Genomic DNA, 27,000 nt, shown 5'->3' with positions numbered 1-27,000 from the left:
GATAAATCCACATTTTAATAATAAATCTTGAAGTGCTATCCAAATATTTTTGCTGTATATACATTCCCAAAAAGCTTTCCTTGGTTTCAGTGCAGAAAGTGCACATTTCTGTTTCTTCTATTAAACCACATTTATAAAGAAAAGAGTTTGTGTATACAATTCTATGTAATACCTTGAATTGAAAATTCTGAAGTTTAGTGTTTTTTGTTGCTTGAAATGCCATCGAATAAATTTTCCCCAAATCATCAATCTTAACACATAAATCTTCAGACCATTTATTTTGTGACCTTAAAGGATTTTCTTTATTTTTTTCCAGAAATAATTGATAAACATATTTACAGTGTCTTTTTTTTTTTTTTTTTATCATTTTTGAATTTTTCTACAATATCATTTTCAATAATATCTAATCTACCATGATCTGAAATGGTTTTCTTCAAGATATCTGGAATTGCACTAACAAGACCATAATAATAGATTAATAATGACCAATAATTAATCAGAATGTTAGTTTTACAAGTTAATGTTTATCCCCCCCTAGAACAAGATATTCGTATTTACCTTTGCCATTATTTTTTTTTTATGTTAAAACTTATATTTGTTCTCTTCTTTTGTTTATTTTATAAGACAAGATTGTGGTATGCTAATGTAAATAGTAAAGAAATCAACTCTCTAAGTCAGGTTCAAACAACTATTTTTTTCTTAAAATGTCTTGTATCTAGTCAGAAATATGGCAGTTGTTATTTAATTGCCCGTTTCTATGTATGTTGGTGGTTTTTATACGACCACAAAAATTGAGATTTTTTGGGTCGTATATTGGTATGACGTTGGCATCGTCGTCCGAAGACATTTGGTTTTCGCACTATAAATTTAGTATAAGTAGACAGAAATCTATGAAATTTTAACATAAGGTTTATGACCACAAAAGGAAGGTTGGGATTGATTTTGGTAGTTTTGGTCCCAGCAGTTTCGGACTTCGGGGCCAAAAAAGGTCTCAAATAAGCATTTTTCTTGGTTTTTGCACAATAACTTTAGTATAAGTAAATAGAAATCCATGAAATTTTAACACAAGGTTTATGACCACAAAAGGAAGGTTGGGATTGATTTTGGAAGTTTAGGTCACACAGTTTAGGAATAAGGGGCCAATAGGGGCCAAAATTAAACTTTGTTTGATTTCATCAAAAAATGAATTATTGGGGTTCTTTGATATGCCAAATCTAACCGTGTATTTAGATGCTTAACTGTTGGTACTGTTTTTAAATTGGTCTACATTAAGGTCCAAAGGGTCCAAAATTAAACTTATTTTGATTTTAACAAAAATTGAATTCTTGGGGTTCTCTGATATGCTGAATCTAAACATGCACTTAGATTTTTGATAATAGGCCCAGTTTTCAAGTTGATCCAAATCGGGGTCCAAAATTAAACTTTGTTTGATTTCAACAAAAATTGAGTATATGGGGTTCTTTAATATGCCGAATCTAACCATGCATTTAGATTTTTAATATTTGGGCCCGGAAATCAAATTGGTCCACATTGAGGTCTAAAGGGTCTAAAATTGAACATTATTTGATTTCATCAAAAAGTGAATTCTTGGGGTTTTATGATATGCTGAAATTAACCATGTATTTAGATTTTGGATATTGGACCATAATAGGTAAATGTCCAATTTTAAAGTTTTTAAGTTTAAGTTCTTAGACCACATTCATTCTGTGTCAGAAACCTATGTTGTGTCAACTATTTAATCACAATCCAAATTCAGAGCTGTATCAAGCTTAAATGTTGTGTCCATACTTGCCCCAACTGTTCAGGGTTCGAACTCTGCGGTTTATAAAGCTGCGCCGTGTGGAGCATCTGGTTTTATTCAGTTTAGTGTTTCTGTTGCTCGTTTATTTTTTCTTATAGTTGACGTGTTTCCCTCGGTTTTAATTTGTGTTTCGAATTTGTTTTCGCTTAATCGATTTATGACTATTGAACACTGGTATACTTCTGTGGCCTATTGCAAAAGGAAAGAAACTCAGATTGTGTATACGCTAACAGATCTTTCGAATTTCCGCATCTGATTCACAACAATCCTAGAAAAGGTAATTTAAAGGTACTTTCAAAGCAGCCGTTTAGTAAATCATCTTTAATATGCATACAATAAAAACATACAATAAATATGAAAATAGCCCTTTTTAAACAATTTGAAGTCTTTCAATAATTGTATGTGTCTTTACAAAAACAGAACCCCACTGAACACATTTTATTTTTTTAACGACCTTCTCTCAATCTCTTCATTATCTTCAAACCAAACTTTTTTCCAACACTAAAAAATAAATATGATAAAGGTCAAAGTGAAAAACAAACTCTTATTCTACAATAAATACATTCATGAAACTAAAGACACACTAAAAGAATCAAAATTGTCATTTATATTTAAATATGTTATATAAAGAATATGTTATTATGCATAATTATATGCAAGTCTATTTCAATTAAGACTAAGATTGGAAAATATCAATAGAAATAAAATCTACAGAATAAGTTGTGTGTACACCTTTTCTTATAGGTTGATTCAAGAAGCAGAGATTGACCTTAACTTGATAGAGGCTGCCTCAATAGATATCTGTTTTCGTCGACAGAAGGCATTGGCTAAAAGTAGACATGCACGTTTTCCTTCTTTGAAATAAAAAAAGAGGTCGTAAAGGTCGATTTTGATATTAGATTTACGTTTAATGTAAAGATGTCTGATGTAGTTGGCAGCATTTTTGTAAATCAAATATACGAGATTAAACATGAAAAAAATAACTTCTCTGTATAACAAGCAACATTGAATCCTTCATGGGAAGAGATTGAATTCCTAAAATATCACAATTAATATTCAGAGTTAAGCTGACATAAGATGGGTTATAGGCTCCTGGTTATTTTGAAAAAAACAACATGTATATCACTGTTGCTAATGTCTGTCAAATATCTTTAACAAAGCTTCACAAAAATGCATTGATAAGCTGCATCTTAATGATACAAAAATACATAAAAACAAGCTTTCTTTATTTACATTTTGACTTTATTATAACATAAATTTGAACCATAATACTTTTCTACAAGCGAGGAACAGTGTACATATTGTCATGCTCCTAGCTATACTAAGTTTAGAAATAGTTTACTTACAATTTGCCCAAAACAGGGGAATACTGGTTTGCATATGTAAGAAAAAGGACAGGATTCAAGGCAATCCAGCATTCATCAAGTTTGTTGGCTATGGCTATGGCACTTAATTCTGCACAACGTGTTGTTGTCATCCGTTTGTCAGTTGGCTCCATTTTCTGCTTCAGCACCTATTTATCACCATAATAAATTGTAAGCTTGAAGATCATATCAATTTGTCCCCTACAAATCACCAAAGTTATTCTCACAAAATATATAGCAATTATACAGCAAATTTAATACAGATTGTTTCAAAGTTGAGTTATATACAAATTATATCATCTACACATACTCAAATAAGCAAATAATTCATAACTTTAAACATGGTATATGTGGCAACAATGGGGCAATCAATCATTGGCAAGTTAACAGACATATTTTACAATGCAATGATGTATAATATTGTAACTTCGATAATTGGGATGATAAAAGGATATTTGTTTTTTTGTCGAAGACTGCCCTCTGTACGTCTTTTATTCTACCCGTTGACGTATAGCTCAAAATGTCTTTTTAGATATTCCCAGAGCTTTGTACACCCGCCATAACTTAATTCAATTTATTTTGCAGGGAAAAAGCCCAAATCTCTCTCATTAAACTACAAATTTGTAAGGACAATGGCAAATACCTTTTGGGAAAATAGTGTGATTTGAAAAAAAACAACACCCATTTGTTTATACCCAGTAACGTCATGTGTTTTATGTCTAGCAATTCAGTTGATACCTTTTAAATACTAGTATTAAGTGTTGTAACGACACGCTTCAGCCCAGTATTTATAATATATAACATAACAATATACAGTGTCAATTAACTCCATATCACATGCAGAAAGTACAATCTAAAATCCAAAAGCTCCAGAGATTACAGAGAGTAAAAATCAGTGAAAATAAATTATATTTACTTTTCCAGCTTCCCCTACGAAAGCAATATCCAAAAGATTCGAAAATACTGGTCCTGGGCACAGATTTGTGACTGCTATGTTGTCTTCTAGAACCTCAATTCTCAAGGCATCAAACCAACCCTGTAAAATGTATTAAATTGATGAATTGAACAAATTATTTAGAGTCAGAAAAATAATCAAGTTAATTTTTGCATATCTTTATCAGGAATGACTTTAAATAAAGAAGACATTTGAATACTATTATGGTGTTTTTTGTTTATTATATAAGAGTAAAAACACATTTTGGGATACAGATACTTTTTAGAGCTACTAAAATAATAAAAAAAATGTATCAAAGCAAAACAGGCAAAGAGATACCTCATTTGAGTAGATATGGAATTAATTACCTGAATTGCATGTTTAGCTACAGTGTAAGATCCAGAAAACGGCGCCCCTCTAAAATACAAACGATAATCAATGATTCTTCAGATATCATTCAATATGTTTCGTACAAGCTCTATATACATATATTGTAATGAACAATAGTTATGAGATAAAACTTCCCTTACAAATCATATTTTTCAGAGTATGTACATTTTCAAAGGTTTCAAAAACTTATTTTAGAAAGATTTTGCATCCCAATGCTTAGGTAAGCTGTTGGCTTTTTGAATGAATGTCAAAATATCATTTTCACATTAAGTGCTCAATTGGAGTTCAGTATTTTTATTATACCTTTTTACATTTTAAAATCATGGCATCAATTTTCAGCTGCATGTTTATAGTCATGGCTCACTAAGTATCACATTTTGTAACAGCTTTTAATATTTTTGGTAACATTTTAAAACTGTAAAATCCTAACAGATAATTTTTTAAATTAGTCGTTAAGGTTATTAGAAATTGCCATTACATATTCAATTTGCTATCAATTTTTTTCCAAGCTCGGTTATCAGCAAATGTAAATCCAGAAATGTTCTTTTAGATATGAGCTAATGAAGACATATAATGTTCAAACAGTTAAAAAAAGTGTCCATACAATAAATCAGTAAAATCAAGGATTTGTATAGTAATTGTCTTACTATACAAATCCTTGGTAAATAAACTTCAAACAATAAATCTAATTTAATTTAAATTGTTTTCATTTTGTTTCATCCATCGTTTGAAAATTATATTGTGAATGTACCTATTTTCCCAGCAATACTGCTCATGTTTACAATATGTCCTTCATTCCTTTTGATCATGTACGGTAAAACAAGCTTTGTAAGGGAGAGCACTCCAAGTACATTTACATTCAAAACTTGTTGGTCCACTTCTAATGATGTCTTTATCCATTCAGCTCTCTGTGATCGTCCAGCATTGTTGACTAAAATGTCAACCTACCGAAATAAAAAGGAAACGATTAAAAAACCCAGCGGTCGCCCATTGTTGTTGACCTTAATGTCAATCATGAGAAACAAAGTGTAAACGATTCTGAAACACAGGTCCTATCAAAATCATCTCTAAAGTATACGTCAATTGTCGAAAAGGAAAATCCTTTTTGTTCGAACAAGCACTGTAATTCGGTGGTTGTCTTTTGTTGATGTGTTACTTATTTGTATTTTGCTCATTTTTTGTACATGAGCTAGGCCGTTAGTTCTCTAGTTTGAACTGTTTTACATTTGTCATTTCGGGGAGTTTTATAGCTGAATAAGTGGTATGGGTTTTACTCATTGTCGAAGGCCGTACGGTTACCTATAGTTGTTAATTTCTTTGTCATTTGGTCTCTTGCGAAGAGTTGATTATTGGCCTCATTGGCAATCATACCACATCTTTTTTTATACATAATAGAAACAGTTGTTGTGTTCACCACATCACCATGACTTCTGTTAAAGTTAAAATTATTTGTTCACTAAAAACTGTTTTGGTCATAATAAATGTCTGATATAAAACAATAAGTAGTATAGTAATTCACAGTAATGTATGAAAGTAAGTGTGGCATAACTTTTGTCATAACAATTGTTAGCCTAATAGTCACCTCTGTACAATAGTTTTTCTCGCTATGGTATGCACAGAAGTGTGACGAAAGAACAAAGAACGAACTCTTATAGATAACTGAAGTATAGAAACATGGCCGTCATTGCCGGTAGCTATTTTTTCATTAAAGTAGGAGATGATTGATGTATGAATACATAGTTACGTCCAGTTGGAATTGGAGCATTAAAATCGATGCGTAGTGAAGGTGCAACGGTCCGTATGTGACCTGTTGAATGGCACAATTGATTTCCCTTATCCATTACACACTCATTTCACCGTTCATTCTAGTAGATTCTCTTTGCAAAACCTTCCCTTTGCAATAATTGTTCTCGTCATCATGGCATGTTTGTCACTGGGCGGTCAGCATACAGTGATAGAATTAATAAACACAACTGAAAATTTACAAACATATACTGAAACGTGTTCAGATAAACAAAACAAAACCAGGTGCTCCGCAGGGCGCAGCTTTATACGACCGCAGAGGTCGAACCCTGAACAGTTGGGGCAAGTATGGACAAAACATTCAAGCGTGATACAGCTCTGAATTTGGATTGTGATCAAATTTTTGACATTACATGGGTTTTTTTTTTACACAAAACAAATGTCAAGATTTTACAAATCAATTAAAGATTTCTTCTTCAAACTTTTTAAATCTAAAATCAAATAGTTGATCATGACCCAGCATAGGTTTCTGACACAGAACGAATGTGGTCTAATGAACTTAAAAGTTTTTTTTTTGCCTTTGAGCAATTCACTATGCTGTTGAATATTAATCCTCTCAAAAAAATGTTTGAAGAAATTTTCTTTTTATTTATGAAATCTGAAATGAGAAAAATTTAAACCCCCCCCTTTTTTTTCACATCCCCGTTTCCCTTTTTCCAAAACTGATATCAATTCAAATTTCTAATGGAGTTTGCAACAATAACTACTCTTTTAAATACATCATAAAATATTAAAATGTAAAATAAAGTGCTTGTTATCACTGAATGGTAAAGATTGGTTGGTAGTAAAAGTGAATATACATTGTTTATTGTATAAACAATAAAAAAAACTTCATCAGCAACATTTTATATTGGCAAATTTCCAATGAAGTTATTTACATAAAGTTATTGGCAAATAAAAATAGAAAATGACATCATAGTCATGTCTGGCAAATGTCCAACATACATTATCTAAAAACATTTTAGATAAGATAAGGAAAAAAAGCTTCATCAGCAACATTTTATATTGGCAAATTTCCAATGAAGTTATTTACATAAAGTTATTGGCAAATAAAAATAGAAAATGACATCATAGTCATGTCTGGCAAATTTCCAACATATATTATCAACTACTATTCTATACAAAGAAAGATAACTCCAATTGAAAATTAATTGCTATTGCACAATATTGTGCAATTAGATATTTCTTGCTATTGTGCAATACTGTGCAATTGAAAATTTCTTGCTATTGCACAATACTTGATATGGAATCCTGATTTGGACCAACTTGAAAACTGGGCCCATAATCAATAAAGGGCTGCGCTTAGGCGCATGATACGCCCGTTGCTCTTTTAACTTGTCTTTTATGCTTTAAATGAATTTATATGATCAACTAGAAATAGTGTGAGCCCTGTCAAATACAAATAATAAATAAAAATGCACAAAAAAATTGGCACTATTAAGGCTACCTCAAATTTAACTAAGTTTGTTTTCTTAATTTTTCATCCATACATAAAATTTTGTGAAAGTGTTAGTTATAGTCCCAAAATTGGAAAAATCCCCCCTTTTTTAAGCATAAAAATTCATAACACGGAAATGTAAAATCTGAAATTTATAAAAATTGAAAGGGAGCTTACATTAATAGATATAAACAATTCACCAAAGTTTCATGGACATTGGTGAAAGCCTTTTTGAGTTATTGTCCGAAGTGTTAAAAATCACCCTTTTTTTATGAATAAAGCCCCATAAATCCAAAACTTTAAATCTGAAATTTATAAAAATTGAAAGGGAGCTTACATCAATAGATATAAACAATTCACCAAAGTTTCATGGACATTGGTGAAAGCCTTTTTGGGTTATTGTCCTAAGTGTTAAAAATCACCCTTTTTTTATGAATAAAGCCCCATAAATCCAAAACTTAAAATCTGAAATTTATAAAAATTGAAAGGGAGCTTACATCAATAGATATAAACAATTCACCAAAGTTTCATGGACATTGGTGAAAGCCTTTTTGAGTAATTGTCCGAAGTGTTAAAAATCCCCCTTTATTTATGTATAAAGCCCCATAAATCCAAAACTTAAAATCTGAAATTAAAAAAAAAACGAAAGGGAGCTTACATCAATAGATATAAACAATTCACCAAAGTTTCATGGACATTGGTGAAAGCCTTTTTGAGTTATTGTCCGAAGTGTTGAAAATCCCCCCTTTTTTATGAATAAAGCCCCATAAATCCAAAACTTAAAATCTGAAATTAAAAAAAAAACGAAAGGGAGCTTACGTCAATAGATATAAACAATTCACCAAAGTTTCATGGACATTGGTGAAAGCCTTTTTGAGTTATTGTCCGAAGTGTTGAAAATTCCCCCTTTTTTTATGAATAAAGCCCCATAAATCAAAAACTTAAAATCTGATATTAAAAAAAACGAAAGGGAGCTTACGTCAATAGATATAAACAATTCACTTAAGTTTCATGGAAATTGATGAAGGTGTTTTTGAGTTATTGTCCGAAGTGTGGACAACGGACGGACAGACGGATGGACGGACGGACGGACGGACGGACGGACAGACGGACGGACGGACAACGGTATACCATAATACGTCCCGTCCCGGGCGTATAAAAATCAAAGTACATATTTAGATAAAGCATATCAAATAAGCCCAAGAATTTAATTTTTGTTAAAATCAAACTTAGTTTAATTTTGGACCCTTTGGACCTTAATGTAGACCAATTTGAAAACTGGACCAAAAATTAAGAATCTACATACACAGTTAGATTTGGCATATCAAAGAACCCATTTATTCAATTTTTGATGAAATCAAACAAAGTTTAATTTTGGACCCCCATTTGGACCAACTTGAAAACTAGGCCAATAATTAAAAATCTAAGTACATTTTTAAATTCAGCATATCAAAGAACCCCAAGGATTCAATTTTTGTTAAAATCAAACTAAGTTTAATTTTGGACCCTTTGGACCTTAATGTAGACCAATTTGAAAACGGGACCAAAAATTAAGAATCTACATACATAGTTAGATTCGGCATATCAAAGAACCCCAATTATTCAATTTTTGATGAAATCACACAAAGTTCAATTTTGGACCCTTTGGGCCCCTTATTCCTAAACTGTTGGGACCAAAACTCCCAAAATCAAACCCAACCTTCCTTTTATGGTCATAAACCTTGTGTTTAAATTTCATAGATTTCTATTTACTTATACTAAAGTTATGGTGCAAAAAACAAAAATAATGCTTATTTGGGCCCCTTTTTGGCCCCTAATTCATAAACTGTTGTGACCTCAACTCCAAAAATCAATCCCAACCTTCCTTTTGTGGTCATAAACCTTGTGTTAAAATTTCATTGATTTCTATTTACTTATACTAAAGTTATTGTGCGAAAACCAAGAATAATGCTTATTTGGGCCCCTTTTTTGGCCCTTATTTCCTAAACTGTTGGAACCAAAACTCCCAAAATCAATCCCAACCTTCCTTTTGTGGTCATAAACCTTGTGTCAAAATTTCATAGATTTCTATTCACTTAAACTAAAGTTATAGTGCGAAAACCAAGAAAATGCTTATTTGGGCCCTTTTTGGCCCCTAATTCCTAAAATGTTGGGACCAAAACTCCCAAAATCAATCCCAACCTTTCTTTTGTGGTCATAAACCTTGTGTTAAAATTTCATTGATTTCTATTCACTTTTACTAAAGTTAGAGTGCGAAAACTAAAAGTATTCGGACGACGACGACGACGACGACGACGCAGGACGACGACGCCAACGTGATAGCAAAATAAAATAAGAAAAGTTTATAAACAAAAGAGCAATACAAACCACACAATAAACGCAACTTAAATACGCGATGTAAGATCTTAAACAATGTACATATGGGTGGGGATGTCAATATTTTGAAAATTAATACATTTCACTCACCTGCCCAAATTTATTAATGACTTTCTCGACAGCTGCTGCATGAGTATCAAATTCTACCATATCTAACGGTACCACTAAGATATCATCCGCCTTCACACCCCATTTCTCTAAAGATTTAATGTAAAAACATGTAAGTATAAAACACGAAGTTTGATATAAAAATTGTGATAAATTAGTGCGGTGACTGAAGGCAGATTTTTTTGAATTTAATCTCGGGCCCACCGAACACACACCTATATAATATATCATTGGAAAGAGGAAATCGTGTACTATAATAATATGCCTGTCGTCAAGACTTGATATGGTCACATTTTTTTTAAAATTGAGGTCAAAGGTCATATGTAAAAATCTGTGAAAATTTGGGAGGGTTTCAATTTTGACATTTTTTTTATATTTCTAAACTCTACCTAAATACAAATGATACTGTTTTGGCTTTAGTAATGTTTGTTATTATACATAAACTTTAATCATTGAGATTTTTTTATCAAAAAAATTCATAAAACGACGTTTTATAAACAAAACTTCAAAAATCAAGTTTTCAACCTATAAAATGTTTAGAGCACCTTAACCTTATGACAAATTTCAATTTCAGGTAAACATCAAGTGTCATGCAGGACAATACTTTAAAATTATTTTTTAAACCATCATATTGGGTGAGGTATGAAACCAAAGCAATAAAACACTACAGTCAAATATGACCTCAAATTGAATTTGCGGATACTTTAGTTTTTTTTAAAGACTACTCGTTGCTTTTGGTTTTTTTTCACAATTATTACTGCTTCCATAGTATTATCTGTTGTTGTGTATTTTACTCTGGTTAAAATCTATTACATTATAGGTTTTGTACCTATATATCCCCCCTTTTTTTCCTTGCAACGTACCACAAACTTCAAAAGTATTCCATTTAAAAAAAAGAAGATGTGATATGATTGCAAATGAGACATAAATTAACTTACAATTATAGGTCCCGTACGGGCTTCAACAATGAGTAAAATTCATACTGCATAGTCTTCAATTCCCAAAACAAATAATGTAAAACAAACGAAAAATCTAACGGACCGATTAATGTACAAAATGAATAAGAAACAAATAGAAACAAACGACAAACACTGCATTACCATCTCGTGACTTGAAACTGACACATACAGAATGTGGCCGGGTTAAACTTTTTTAAGGGCGCACCAACACTCCCCTAACCTGGGTATACCAGTGCAACAAGCTTTATACCAAATCAACCGTTATCTTCATCATCTTCATTTTCATCAATCGTCACAAGACATGTTTTAATATTTCTACTCACTTCACTCATGGCCACATGTCTGCACATGAAAGGTTCTGCTCACAGCAAACACGTTATTTTGAGTTTTTCTTTACAAGTATAGACAAGGTATTCCGAAGACATTTGTTCCTAAAAAAATACCAGCTTCAAACCATCCCTATCAATTCATCCAAGATTTAACAGAGATCTAAAAGGGGGTTTAGGAAGGTGTGATGACATCCATATGCGTGTCTGTAAAGATGCTGAGGAAACATTATACGAGATGAACACACTATCTTGAATTCGCTCAATTTCATGGTTTGCAATACATTAGATAGCGTCGCACTTTACTTTAAGAAGCATAACGTCCATTGGCATTCAATGTTTCAACCAGGTGTTTTGAACTAAACTCATGGTACATTTGTAAAGCCAATCCTAAATAAAAAAGAGTAAAACAAAATTGGCCACACACACGATTGACTTAACAATTTCTTAGCATTTACGCAATTTCTCTGGTGCCATTTCCTGAGAATAGTCTTGGCTGTATGCAGTTTCATCGAGTAACTATAAAATGAATTGCAATAAATACGAAGGCATTGACTGAATTGAAGAAGGAAGAGACAATTCATCCGAAGTTGGGTATTCTTCTTTAGAGTTTCGATGTCTTTTCTAAGTATACTTGCAGCGGAATGAAATATCTGTCCGTTATTTGTGTCTATTACCGTTGACATTGAGATTTTGAGGTCAGTTTTCAATTGCCTAGCAGCTGATATTGCATCTAAATAGTTATTTTGCTACTATATATTATGTTATATTTGCCTTGAACTTGTTGTTTGACAACTGAATTTCTATAGAAATCAATAAGTTTAGACCGCATGTTAAAAGTAGAATATTTTAAATTAGAGTAGATCTGTATTTATCAAGTAACGGTGTCACGAGGAATGACCATTAAATCGTTGTCAATAGCCAAAATAAAATTAGTAAAAGCAGTAGCGTGATCTGAGATATCTGCTTCCACGGGTTTGGATTTTTTTGGGTCTTTTTTCGTTTTTAGCAAATGATTTGTAATGCAACCAAAATGACAGAGTGCTTGAAGTTTAAAAGATGGACGGAAAAACTATTTCAATTTTAACTTTGTCTGACACGGATAAAACATTCTTCATACGCTCATCTGATTCAAACTTGCGTAGTTTTTTTGATATTTCTAAAATGTTTTGTTGCAACAAAATGTACAAGCGCTCCAGCTGAACGACTGCATTCTAGAACGCATATAAATACTCGAAACTGTGGGACAACAGTCCGATAATTGTATGTCGTCATTAAATATCAGATAAGAAGCTTCCTCGCTCTAAAAGGGGGCACAAATATGTTAACTTGTGTAACTTTTGTAGCATGAACGATGGTAAACTGCCTGCACGGAGTTCTTCGAATTAACAGCTATCGCATGAAATCATAGGCACTTGTTTCTGTCAATATGGGGTTTACTATCCATACCCGTACGGGTGATTTTTCGTACGGGTATAGATAGTAAACTCATATTGACAGAAACAAGTGCCTTTTCATGAAACATGTTCACCTCAACAAATCTTTTATTCGATGCAGATACAAAAATCGACTTCCCTATATGGTTAAATTGACTCAAAATTCCAGTCGAGTTTTTTTTTTTTGCATATTAAGCACTGCATAAAATTGAACGACTTTATTCTTTTCTTTTGGACTTATTGGAGCAAGTTGCAACGGACTTCACATATCACGGAATATTTACTGAAACTATCCGTCAATTATTTTGATTTTACAATAAGACTTTTCTGACAAAGTATATTTGATGTTTTGTAACAAAAACATAGAATATAAACATATACAAACAAAGTATGTGGCATATATGTGCACTTTAATTGAAAATATGTGTATATAATAGCGAAAAAGGTAGTAATTCCATATATCAGTTGAGAGCAAATTATTGACTAATACACAAAATGTGACGGAAGGCAAGTGATTAAGTTCCGTGTTGAAATTGAAGTTTTTAGTCCATTCTTTTTCCATTGATTTCTTAAGGTTTTTTTCATATTTTGGTTCCGAAAATTTTATCACTTATTAGTTTTATGAAATACTATATGCTTAAAATATTATGAGATAATTTTTATTACTGCTATGAAGAAGAAACCAAAGTTTGTGTCTGAATTTGCAATCAAAATTACCTCAATTTTAAACAGTCCAAACTTCGCAAATTTTATAGATTAGAAGAAAATAAAATACTAAATAGAATATTTTGACATATAAAAATGGCTTCAGGAAAAACTTTTTCAATTAAATGTGAGAAAACATACACATTTTTTCAATTTGAAAAAGGGGGGTTGAAACTCTCCAATATACTACAAGTCATTAAAACGACTTTTTAGAAAAATGTGACCGTACGAAATTCTGACGACAGGGCAAAAACTAAAGAAGACATATTTGTCTTTAAGTTAAGACCATTTTTAGCCGTGTGTTATTTGGGGAGATTAAACTCGCGATCTAGACGACTTTTTACACTTCTGTCACCGCACTAATAGTCTAGTCTGACTACGGCAAATATTGCATAAATCTAAACAAATTGCAACAGAAATGATTTCAACGGTTTTATAATACCAAAGCATGACACAATCATATATGAAAAGTCTAGAAAAATCGTACGATCGGAAATCACCATTTTGGGCTAAAAACATTGATTTTAACCAAAAATCGAGGAAAATTGTGAAAAAATTTTGAAAATCGAAATTTTGGCACTATGTTAGCCAATCAAATCTGAAAAACGAATTAAGATGACTAAAATAACTACAAAGAACATTTCCGATGTAAAATTTACAATCCAGAGTTGGAATTTATTGGTAGAACTATCCCTTTTAATGATAAAATCACAAAAAAATGCAAAATTAACCGATATATTTGAGATTCATATATATATATATATATATATGGCTGTTTTCAAACGTTTTATTTTGAAAAAAGCTTTAAAGTAAAAACATTAAACACAATTATTTACAATTATTTGCGAATAGAAAAAAGAAAACAAACAGTTGTTTTAAGGAAAATCTATTTATCTATCATCGAAATTAGCCCAAAATTACCCTCCCCCCCAAAAAAATGAAATAAATTTCTAAAAAAATGTATTAATGTTAGATTTGTTACAACAGTCATTGAATTAGTATTATAAATTGCCTAAACTATTCAATAATTGATTACTTTGTTTTTACTTGGTTACTTTTGTTTTCATGTAAAAGTATTAGAATGGTAAATACAATTTCTGAAAAATTTATCTTTGAAAATATTTGATTTTGTTTTAATTTAACCAAAAAACAGACAATTTTGATATAAGTCTTCCTAATGTATAGTTAAATGTCTCTGCAATGTACATGCATATTGATGCATTCACATGTCGTCAAGTTCATCGGCTTCTGTAATGTTACTTGTATTTGAACAATTCATTCCCCGACATTCCCCACATGCTGCGGAACAGTCTATTCCGTGTTTACGACAGGAGCATCGTTTTGTGTCACAATTCAATTTGCAATTACATCTGATTATCCTAAGAAGCTTTTCGGGAGCCGGTGGTAGTATTGCTCTAATTGGAAGCAATCTATTGTCCTCAACATGCCAACCCCAGTCCTTTGGATCTAATTTATCACCTTTCCCAATCCAAACTTGGGTTTGATGATAAACTCTCATGCAATGTAGCTTAGCAGCATCAGATGTTGGTGGGAGAGTGTGCACTTGTACATATATATTTCCAACGCAAACTTTGGAGGCGAATATTCTGTAACGCAGCATATCTAATGTTTCAACATCTTGTAACCCTCCATATAATGCAACAAAGATTTGTTCTCCTGCTTTATGAATGCTCTCAACATTGGACTCCTGGCAAAAGACAGCTGCATGATCTTGTAATTTAAGGTTAGTACTTATTTTCTTGAAAACCGTGCCCTTGCCTTGACCAAAAATTCGAGATGTTGTGTCGCATCCGCTAAAGGCGTGAATGAATGGCAAAATATTGCAAACAAGTGGTCCAATTTTTCTCCGTGTCTCTGTGATGTCCCAAATCTTTATTTTGTTAGTGTTTTGCTTGGCTTCTGATTTGAAATAAATCTTGTTTATAGCATCGTTTGAATGATAACAGAGCAGTATGAGTAGGTCAGTGTCCTCTCCTATGACGGTGGTTGTATGTTGTTTCGACTTTTCTATTGCTGTAAGCACAATCTTTAGATCAGCATCATCTTCTGCATGGATAACTTGAACATCTCCGTCCTTAAGTTTTTTTCCAAGGGTATTAATAAAGTGCTGTTTATTTTCTGAATTTGAAAGAAATTCGTCTTTTTTTGTTTTGATTGGTGTGTCATTGTTAAAATTGACTTTTGGAGATATGATTCCTTTAGTACGTCTGAAATGAGTTACGTCTTTTGTAGTTGGAACTGATGGATATCCGTCAAACACAACAGTTGCATCTGTATAGTGATTGTTAACATAATTGACATAAGTCATACATATGGTGTCAACTGTAGCTCCTTTTGTCCATGGTAAACGGTGTATAAGAGAACCACCATCAAGTACAAAGTGGGTTTCTGTTGGTGCTTTTGGTTTAAGTCCAGTCAAATTCCACATATATTCGGCAAGGGTTGATTTTTGAGGCTCTCTTGGAAGGCCAGTGGTTTCAAATATTGATGAAGGAACTCCACATAATTCAAATTGAAATATCTCTGAAATATCTTCGAAAATACCATGTGCAGCAGTGGTGCATCTCTGAAAAAGGAGCTGTGAATCTATTCTAAGAGGTTCGCCGTCAAGTTTTGCCTGAACTTTGTTGCCAAGCGTAATGGCTTGTTTCTTTCTCCTAAACGTGTGGTCAGCTACATTCTTTCCTACTAGTTCTTGTAGAATGGAAGTCCCAACCTTTTTGGCATCATCCACATTCACGGTTTTATCAGCTACTACACCTGTCTCAATGTTTCGTAGTGAACGGTCTACCTCTGAATCAATGAATGGATTACGACTTTTCAAGAACGTGAGAAGCGTTTGAATGTCGTTAGTGTCCTTTTTTTGTCTTGCATGTGTTTCGTCTTTGTGTTGTTCACTAGAAAAGTATCCTACTCCGGACAAATCCTGCATAGCTTGATTGATCTCAGCACATGCTGGCATGGACATAAGCCAAAGGGAACGCTGGCTTTCAGTCATTCCTCGACCTCTCGTCAATCCACCCGCTGTTTTCACACTTCTCATTAGAACTTGTTCTATAAATAAATCTGAAGATATTCCAGCCCAGTACCTATTGCTGCGTCTGATGACATGATTCCCATTGATAAAATTAGCATAAACATCAGGATGGTCTTCGTCTAAAGATTGCATTGTCATTAAGTAGACGTATGCTGTTTTCGTGTACAGATTATGTCCAGATGCTGCCAAAAAAGGCAACATTTCTTTGATGCTTTGCAAATGAAGAGGCCAGTTACCGGTTCTCTCTGCTTTGATAAATTGTCTTAAAACCTGGACCATTTCTGAATATTGCAGCCACAACTTTGCTGTACGACTTTGCTTTAAAATTTCAGTTTTTCTCCGGACCGTTGATTCTAGGTTTTTCAAGACGTCCGATTCACTCGCTTCTGAAGCTGACAGCTCTCCAGAGGATAATTGAGAATATAATTCATCAATTTCCTTCATTTCAGTTGTTTCAAGGGTTGAATTGGGTTCTTCCAAAAGTTTAGATACGTCAATATTAAATATATCTGCAATCAACAAACAATAAAGTGCTGTATCCACCAACATGTGACCTCTAAAAGCTCTAGCTACAGCTTTTCCGCTAAGGATATGCGTGACGGCATTCGGAGCGTATATGAGTTCTAACATCTCTTTCAAACCAGTATTACTCATAAGATTCCCTATTGAGCCGAGGAAGCTCATCTCTGTGTGGAATGGTCCTAATCGTAAAACCATAGACTTCAAGGTGCTTCCTGGATTTTCGTTTTCAACAATTGATAAGGCTTTCCAATACAGAGGTTGATCAAAAGTTAAGATCGCTGTTATGTCATAACGCTTTGCTTGGTTGGCGACGAAGTTCAATGTAGAATAAATACATGTCATGTCCGAAGCATTCAAATCTATCATAGGCAGGAATGAAACTGATGATTTTCCTGGGTAGTCTCCCGTCTGAACCATCTGCATGAAGCCAGACCACATTGGTATTGGATATTTTAAAGGCCAAACAATAACCGACAGCAGATCAAGACGGAAAGTCTTATCCAATGTGTTTAGGTTTTTCAACTCAGCATAACTTAATTCAGCCATACGATCTGATTGAGGTTTGTAATATTTGATCTCTATCTTTGCTAATGCCTTTATTTCATCAGTAGAAAAAGCTATTCTAGGAATGGGTTGTGTTCTCTTCGTACCAGGCGTAATTCCAGCTATTATGCCCATGCCATGAAAAGTGTTGAGGCCATCTATCGTTCTTGTGTTGTGGTCAACGTTATCTGCTACAAATTGTACAAAGCTGTTGCTTATATCACCTGGAAGGTCAACTCCTTGTACAGCTGCAGCACTTGATTCAAACTTCTGGACTTCATAGTATGAGGAACAAAATCCTAAGCTGTTCAATGTGGACACAAGAAATCGTGAAGCGAAGTTGTGATGCACCTGTACTCCTAGACCGAGTTGAAGCGGTGTTATAAGTGCTCGAGGTCGTGAGGCTTGCATTACTGCTTGTCCTATGGAAGCTATTTTCACTGATGGGTCTTTCTCAGAAACTATATTAGAAAGGAATAACAGTAGGCTTTCGGGTAAGTATGATAGATTATTATCAACTGATGCAATGTTGGCTGGAGTTGGATAGATAGACTTTGTGGTATCTACAGATCGGATGTCGCTTTTTATCAGTTTGGCAGCTGCTCTGATCAAAGCTCTCTTTTCGTCATCTGGATTTAAATTGCTTGGTCTCTGGTAATAGTCCTGGAGAATACAAGTCACAGTTTCTCGTAGAGTTACAACACTTTTTCTACCTGGTATGTCTGTAATAATGATTTCGTCTCCAAAATGTTGCTTCAATCTTTTCTTTAAATACATCTGGCTATAAGCATTTCCATCACACATCTCGTCCATTTTTTCAACAAGATCTGATATAGAAATCTGTTCGTCGTCATGATGTTTAAGGAAGTCGACTATTTTGTAGAAGCCGTCTTCTTGCAAAGCTGGCCTTCCTCTTTTGTTTTCAGGCTTTGCGTCTGGTGATATGGGAGAACGGAATACAGGAGTATTTTTGCACGTGCGGAAGTTTACACTACATGCCTGGTGATAAACAGCATCAGCTGCATGGAGGTCGCTTACGCTCTCCAGTCTTCCGCGAACCTCGGCTGCCCAATCATCATTTCGGAGATCACAAGCATCTTGTATGCGACTCTCAAAATCATCAGTTCGAACCTGAAATACGTTTTTGTCTTTTTTCTTGGAGTTCGTTGCTTCATTTCCACAGAATAAACAATGATGTTTAAAATCAAAATGGGACTTTGATCGTAGTTTTGGAGTATTTGTATTTATTTCTCTCAGAACAAGTTTTTCTTTTTTGTATTTCTTTATGTCATTTGGATTGGTATATGTTTTCCTGCAGAGTTGATAGACAAAATTACCCTCTAATGCGGACAAACAGTCTCCTCTTTCCTGGCTAGCTTTGATAATTCCAAGACATCCTTTTTGTCGCAATTTGAACAGCGTTGTTGGGTGGTCATCTTTTAGGCACACAATACATTTCTCCATGGTATAGATGTAGCTGAAAAGAATTAGTACACACATCATTTGTTGTTGTATATTTTAATCATTATATATATGTCATATAACATATCAATACACATTAAAATATTATTCAGAACAACAAGAATAAACAACATCGACTCTAAATGAATAATGTTTTCTTGTCCGTGTGATGTTTCTTTTTTAGTGTGTCTATACACTGTAATTCATTTGTCCATTTCTCAATTTATTATGAATTCTAGTGTCAAAAAGGGTGACAAGAGAAGTTGAATCAATAGGCTTAAATCGCATCAGAGAAAACGAAAAGGACATTGAGACAAACAAGACAAACTATACAAAGTACACACAGAAACGAGCAGCTTGAACTTAAGTACAATATTTATTATAAAGCATTAAAAAAGTATACTATGTTCGATGTTTTCCCTACTTGGAAACTTTCGATTGTGTTTCATTGTAGCATATTCCGTACATTTGTTTAGTTAACCATTCATTTTGAATTTGGTTTGAATTGACTTTTGGTAGTACAAGATACGCAAATATTTTTGACTCCACTGTGATAAAATATTTTCATTGAAATAGGAAATGCAGAAAAATATAATCTAGTACCTGATATAGAAATTATCCGTGTGCTAAACAATTAGCACAGTGACTGTGGTAAGCTCCAATAAAATCATGACGCTGAATAAGTTTCTTCAAGTGAAAGCTGAAATAAAATTACAAAACAGTTTATTATCGACAATTATTCATTAAAAAAGGAAGAAAATAATTATTTAAAATATTAATTTGAAGAAAATGCAATAGTAGGTAAGAATAAATGCTTCGGCTATAGTAATAAGTTCAAAATCGACAAAATTGCAATTATGACTATCCATTTTTGTTAATTTGGCGTTCCATACTTTTTTGTTTTCGTTAGGGACGAGTCTTCCTACGTTCCTTTAAATTATTTTTATTGCTATATTTTGGACTTTATTAGTTTAAATTTAATTGATTTTATGTAAACGTAGTTGATTTTACTTATTTTCTTTGAAATAAACAAAAATATAGCGATCTTTGTCGTTTGACCTGCGTCAAGAACTTTTGTATGTCTAATTCATTTCTTGACGCATTTCCGAATATCTAAATACACGTAAAACATAAGTGTATGTTAAAAAAACACTTACCAGCATACTTTTATAATAATATAAGTTTATGTTAGCGATTCTTTCAGTGATATCATCTTCTCAGTTGGTTTCTATAAATTCACATATGTAAGAGTCTTCTCCCTTTGTCAATATGGCGGACCATTTCTGACACGAATCGGTAGGCACATCACCGATATTTTTATTTTCAATTTTCACCGATTTCCGACCGTACGATTTTGTTAGACTTTTTTAACAGTCATGTGCTATGATAATCTCATATGATATTTAAAAAATCTTTTCTGTTGCAATTTGTTTAGATTGATTCTGTAGACAGACTAGACTATAATTGTATCGTAACAAAAAAAAAAAAAAAAAAACGGTTTTCTGTTGATCGATAATCTTTTGTGGATGCAATACATATACTTTTGATTTAAAACTGTGCCTTGTATAATAGTTATGCGTTCAATTAATGTGTCGCTTTGTTCTTTAATTTAGCTTTTAATAATGTGCTTGTTTTAAGATTGAGATGTGCTTCAGTTTTATTTACACGCAGGACTTGTGTCTTGAATGTTGAGTTGATTTGCTATATTTATGCAAGTTATATGTTGTGTTAAATCTTTTTATTTGTAATTCGAACGTGGCTGTGTATTTTTACATCCCGAATAATCAAACGGACTTCAGGAGTTTACCGATGGGAGAAGTGTATTCTATATATCCAGTCCATCGCCCTGTTTGGCTTTTAAATTAAACATATAATGTTTTCATGCCAATATTTACTGTAAAAAGCTTTACAAAATCGAAAGAAATAATATGGTTAAAAGACTTCTCCAAATAGTTGCTCAACTGTATCACTAACCTTCTACTTCTTGTCCTATACAATTGACATTTAAACCTTACCAATACATTGTCCTCTGACTCGCTCTAATTCGTCTTTTCGCCGAGCAGATAGAATCAGTTTGCATCCCACTTTAGACAATTCATACGCTAAACATTCGCCGATACCACTAGATGACCCAGTTATCCAAACTATTTTATTCTTTAAAGAGCCTAAAATACATACTCTATACATTGTGTGCATTTTAGGAACACTAAAACAAATGGTTGATAATGTGTTAGTCAAAATAATTACGACGCGTTGGAAGGCAATGCAAGGACGCATTCTTTCAAGAAAAAAAAACCTCGATCGGTTTATGTTATTTGGAAACTTAAGTCGCTGTGTTGCATTCTTATTGGTTTGTACCTCACATCTCTTTTTATGCATAAATATCTTAATTTTAGATAAAATTAACTTTTGAAAAGACATCAGTGTTATCATAGTAAATAGGGTCTGCTCCTTACGCAAACAACTACTCTAACAAAGTTACGAGAAAAACAACTGAAATCGACACGACCTATGCTGTATGGTGACCATCACGATTTGGTGGATCATTATTGTCTAATATAATAGACAATCACAACTCAATAGCGAAATGCTATTAAAAGCAGTCTTACATATTTTAGTACCAGAAAAGTCGTGTGATAGTAAAAGAGGGACGAAAGATACCAGAGGGACGTTCAAACTCAGTAAACGTTGCATTTAAAACATACTTAAGATGCAACTGGTTCCACCATTTTCTACATACGGAAATGTCTGTACTACATGTATGTCAGAAATCCGAATTTGACGGTTGTTTTCCTTTCGTTTGATATATTTGAGCGTTTGATTTTGCCATTTAGGAGACTTTCCGATTTGAATTTTCCTTGGGGTATTTTCTTATTTTAATATTAAGCATGTTAAGTGTTCCTTTCTCTTAAAATTGTTATAAGAGGGTTGGTGAACTAATTTGCCTTTCTCTCTCATTTTCCTTCATTGCTCCGTTCCCGATGTTGTAATTTGGCATTTCATTTTAATCACAAAAAGGTCTATGAAAGAAAGCTAATAAATGCTCATTAACAAGAAACCCTACAGACGCGAGTAAGCAATTGTTAAGTACTTGAATATGTTCATACAACAATATTCTTTTCTAGTAAATGATTAAAAAAAAAAGAAATTTTTCAAAGGGTTTTGATCTCTATTAACCACTAACTTAAAAGACAGTAAAAATTCTGCTCGTCTTCATATCTATAAGAAGGATTGATAGTATATAGGTTTGAACGTTGTTTTAAATTTAGACTTGCAAGTTTATATCTACATGTATTTCGTTTAGGCTTGTAAATCATATTTCCCTTCCGGTTTATATAATCCTATTTCGACTCTTACAATTCAAGAGTCTATCATAAATTAAGGTAAATTGTATGGCCTTCCAACTACTTTTCGATCACTGAAGAGACATTGTCGAAATCCGGATATGGTGTACAATTTTTAACACCTCATGTTTGTGGTTAACCATCTTTGCCGCAAGTTTATAGATTTCTATTTGGTATTAAATCAATATTTATTAAAGATCCACGTTGTTACATCTCGTGATCAATTTATTTGGCAATCGTCAATGGCAGTCAGCCGGGTTTAAGAACATCAGTTGTTAGACTTGTTAGTCAAATGCGTTTTGTTAAAATATAAATGTTCTTTTTTTTTTTGTCATTTGGAAAATGTTGTTTGTGCAGTATTTAGACCCCTCTACAAAGTAAGGGGCGATTTTGGTCTCATATTGCAGGTTCATCTGACGAAAGATTTTTGACACTTTTTAAACACTTGAGTGTCTATTTTAGTTGATTCAATTAGTTTAGGTGGAAGATTTTAACTGATTAACTCATTAAAAACGCTCCGATTCAAGCTTAAGTATGAAAAACCTATGACATATATGCCAAAAAAATGTCACTTTTCAGATGGTTTTTGTCAAAAATGAAAGTGGCCGCATCCGTGTTCATCCTCAACCGTTGTATATGTCATGTATTACCATCGATTACAACTTACATATTTCAATACTAAGAATGAACACAAATGCTGCCACTTTCATTTAAGTCAGAAACCGTCTAAAATTTAACTAAAATGCTAAAATTGTGAAGACTTCAGTAATTTAGCATGACTATATGATGCTAGTACCCGATATATGTACATGTACATTGTATTGTTAAAAACAGCCCATATTTATGTAGCAGAAGCATTTTACTTTCCAATAAATAACAAATAGTTTACATGTTAACAATTTTGTAAAATTGCTATATTTATGGGCCAAAAAGGGGTGTTACCGGACGTACTGACTCCTTTGTTTTACATACACACGTATTAAAATTAATTGCGGTTTTTATCATACGCAATCATAGGTTTGAACGTTGTTTTCAATTTAGACTTGTATATATATATATTTATATATATATGTATATAAAACTGTTGGATTTTAAATGAGCAGTGTTTTAAACCCTTAATATGTAAGTTCAACATTTGTTTATTCTAAAATGTATCTGATATAATTACACTGTTACAAGTATATATACATTAAAAATACACGTACAATAGAATACAATATTGTTATACGATCGATATTTTCAGTCTCCAAACACTTACTTGGTGATTTTCCGAATTTTTCAGCGATTTGAAGTAAAAGATCACAGTCTCCCAAGACTATCATGACTAGAGCTATGATGAAACATGTCAGCATAAACAAGAATATCAAATACAACCAGTCCATCATTCCGATAGGTCTCTAAAATGTATTAAAATCTTATTTTCAATTATAATATACATGTAAGAGTGATCAAAGTTTACTTCCGTCACATTCAGGAAATTTCATTAAAATATACTTCGCCTTACGTATTGCATGTATTGTAAATGTAGGTAATATGAATTTTAAACTGTTAACTGTTTTCAACCCACTGTGTTAACTGTTATCATGTTTGCATTTGTTGTTAACTGTTTTTGCCAAAATCGAGGTGTTGTTAACATGTTAACGGACCCCCTATTGCCCCCTTAAATGGATGACGACGACAACGATGCAAAAGACGAAGAAGATGAAGATTGCAATTTACCATTCGGTGACAAATTAAACGATCATAAAGACAAAAATATATATCGATGTTGATGTTAATAAAATGAACTCTGCTTTGTACAAGACCAACTTGTTAAATCGGATTTTCTTCTTGCTAGTTCACAAGATAACAATCCAACCTAAAAATCGCCGTTCTTGTTTTCACAGTATTTAAATCACAAAATAGATCAATTCATGGTAATTATTAAAAGTGAGAAGATGTGACCGTATGATTGCCAACGAGACAAACGGAAGGACGACTACGGGTGCGGGAGTTTCTCGCTACATTGAGACCCATTGGTGGCCTTCGGCTGTTGTCTGCTCCATGGTCGGATTGTTGTTGCTTTGACACATTCCCCATTTCCTTTCTCAATTTTATTCCATCAAAGACCAGATGACATAGAAGTAAACAACTTCTATGGGACATCGTAGGGCCTTGAACAATGAGCAAAACCCATACCTCACAGTCAGCTATAAAAGACATCGAAATGTCAGACAAATGTAAAACAATTCAAACGAAAAAACTAACGGTCTGATCATGCTGATTCAAGATGTGTAAATTTCTTCATAAAATGAATTTTCTCAATTAAATTGCCTGATGAAACGATACTGACATTGACTGATAACTGAATTAAAAAAAAACAAACTATAATCAATGACATGAAAACATTATCTTTATCAAATAATAACATAGGCGGTTCCAAAAAGGGGGGGGGGCGGGGGACCCGTACCCCTCTTTCGTGGAAAAATTTTGTTGATTATATAGGGAATCAGTGAATCATGACTGGAGCGTGCCCCCCTTAATAGGTCAACCAGAGGGCCCCCTTATGAAAAGTTCTGGATCCGCCACTGAATAAATTACCCGACCAAGCTTAAATTTGAAAGTTGACAATGGCACCATAAGAGCACGTATTTCTAAAAGATGAAGAGGTTAAGGTGGTAGCACATATATATATATATATATATACTTGAAGTTGTTTTTATCAATTTGGGGATGGGGTGGTTGTGTTAGTATCACACTCGTTCGTGATTTTAAAGCTTTCGTACAAGTGTTGATATAAGCCAACCCCTTCCCCCTTCCCCTCCCACCTCATTGACAGAAACAATTGCCTGTGGATGGTAGGCAAAAAAATATAATCTTCTTGATATGAATATAGACATGTTGGATAAAACGACAATAAGCTGACATGATTAATAACTTACACAGTAAAGTCACGTGATAGACAAAGTCACGAAACTAGCTCTTGATGTGTTGAGACGAGTAACATGTAAATGAAGAACTGCGAATAGCAATAAACAGCTACAACTAAACTGACTTACCTTTAAAACTCAGATAAAAAGCTGTTAAAATATATCATCCTTCCAGCTTATCACTCTCACGTCCTAAATATTGACATATATTTGATCGGTTACTTTTATCACTTCCAAAACTAGGAGCACCTTTTCAAGCCAGGTCGCAGAAAGAATAATCAAATTAATATGATCTAATATGAGCATGAAGGAAATCGTCCGACGACTCCTTATTGTAGGTATTGCCCTTTAATGACGATTTTTGTCATTTTGTTTTTGCGTTTTGACTTATATAATAAAAATCATAACAGATACAAGTACACACCCGTGATATCACGGGTCCGTGACTGAATTCTTCTTCTTCTCTTCTTCTTTAAGGTCAACAAGGCTTCAATACTGAAGAATACATGTTGTTGCGCATGCGTGATTGACAAAAATTTATACCAAATTTATAAAAATATTTTATAACAATTGGAGTGTTTGTATTTACAGATTGTGATTAAAAATATATGTACATGTTTTGTTTGAATTTGTTTATTTGAAGCTAGAGAGAACAGCCGGTGTTAGCTGATCTCTAAAGCTGTCAACAGTGGTGGTTTCAATTACAGTTTGTGGTAGTAAATTCCATTGAATAATTGTTCGCGGGAAGAATTAAAGTATATAACTATGCCTAAGCCTTATTTTAGTAATTGGTATTGTCATCTGATAAGTCATGTCGATTATAAGATACACAGTTTTCTCTGCTTTCAAATCTTTCTGTTTGAACCCGTCGACCTGGAACTTATCAGTTATTGGAAATATTAATTATTTGGAAAACAAAAGGTCCTGGCTATCCAGGAATGGAGTATTTTTTAATCAACAGCATTGTCCTATATTAGTTATCTTAGAAAGTCTTGCTGATTGCTGAATAAAACTACAATAGGGAACAATTTGACAATGATTGAATTTAGTAGTGTCAGTCCTTTGATTATGACCCGTGTATATAGCAAAATCCTAAATACACCGTTTGGTGGTGCGCCTGTCAAATGCGGAACGTACAGATAAGGTAATAGCTGAATATACTATTTGTATCGGTATCGGATTCGACCCGGAACTTGTTAATTATTGGCAATATTAATTATGCTGAAAACAAAAGGGTCTGGAGTGGTGTAATTTTTAATCTACACCATTGTCCTATATTAGTTATATATAGAGTTGAATTCTTTGATTTGTCGTTTTTACCCGATGACGGCTGACAAATTGGACCTCGTAATTTTAGTATTATAGAAGTAGACACTTTCAATTACAAAAATGATCACCAAAGTAAGGTAAGATCTACGAACAAGTAAAATTTTACCCATATAGTTAGTTGACTAACACTCTTTATTAGAGTGGTTGCCCTTAAATGAGGATTTATTTTATCCTCTTTTGCGTTTTGAGCAAAA

At 33.1% G+C, this 27,000-nt stretch overlaps 2 protein-coding genes across 2 annotated transcripts; both read right to left on the bottom strand.

Moving 5' to 3' along the window:
• Nucleotides 1-2,107: 2,107 nt before the first annotated feature.
• LOC143085141 (dehydrogenase/reductase SDR family member 7-like) lies at nucleotides 2,108-25,693 on the bottom strand. Its single transcript, XM_076261325.1, has 9 exons — nucleotides 25,607-25,693; nucleotides 23,827-23,965; nucleotides 21,240-21,389; nucleotides 10,197-10,303; nucleotides 5,241-5,433; nucleotides 4,468-4,514; nucleotides 4,082-4,201; nucleotides 3,148-3,314; nucleotides 2,108-2,302 (listed from the first exon to the last, which is right to left on the bottom strand). Exons 2-9 carry the CDS (start codon nucleotides 23,951-23,953, stop codon nucleotides 2,248-2,250), a joined length of 966 nt encoding a protein of 321 aa, XP_076117440.1. The 5' UTR covers nucleotides 23,954-23,965; nucleotides 25,607-25,693; the 3' UTR covers nucleotides 2,108-2,247.
• Nucleotides 14,598-18,812, bottom strand: LOC143085140 (uncharacterized). The gene has a single exon (XM_076261324.1). The coding sequence runs from the start codon at nucleotides 18,574-18,576 to the stop codon at nucleotides 14,863-14,865; it is 3,714 nt and encodes a 1,237-aa protein (XP_076117439.1). The 5' UTR covers nucleotides 18,577-18,812; the 3' UTR covers nucleotides 14,598-14,862.
• Nucleotides 25,694-27,000: the final 1,307 nt, after the last annotated feature.

The sequence above is a fragment of the Mytilus galloprovincialis genome, chromosome 8 (assembly GCF_965363235.1).
Source record: "Mytilus galloprovincialis chromosome 8, xbMytGall1.hap1.1, whole genome shotgun sequence".
NCBI lineage: Eukaryota > Metazoa > Mollusca > Bivalvia > Mytilida > Mytilidae > Mytilus > Mytilus galloprovincialis.
Note: the sequence above shows the minus strand (reverse complement) of the source record. Positions and strands in the feature narration are given on the sequence as shown.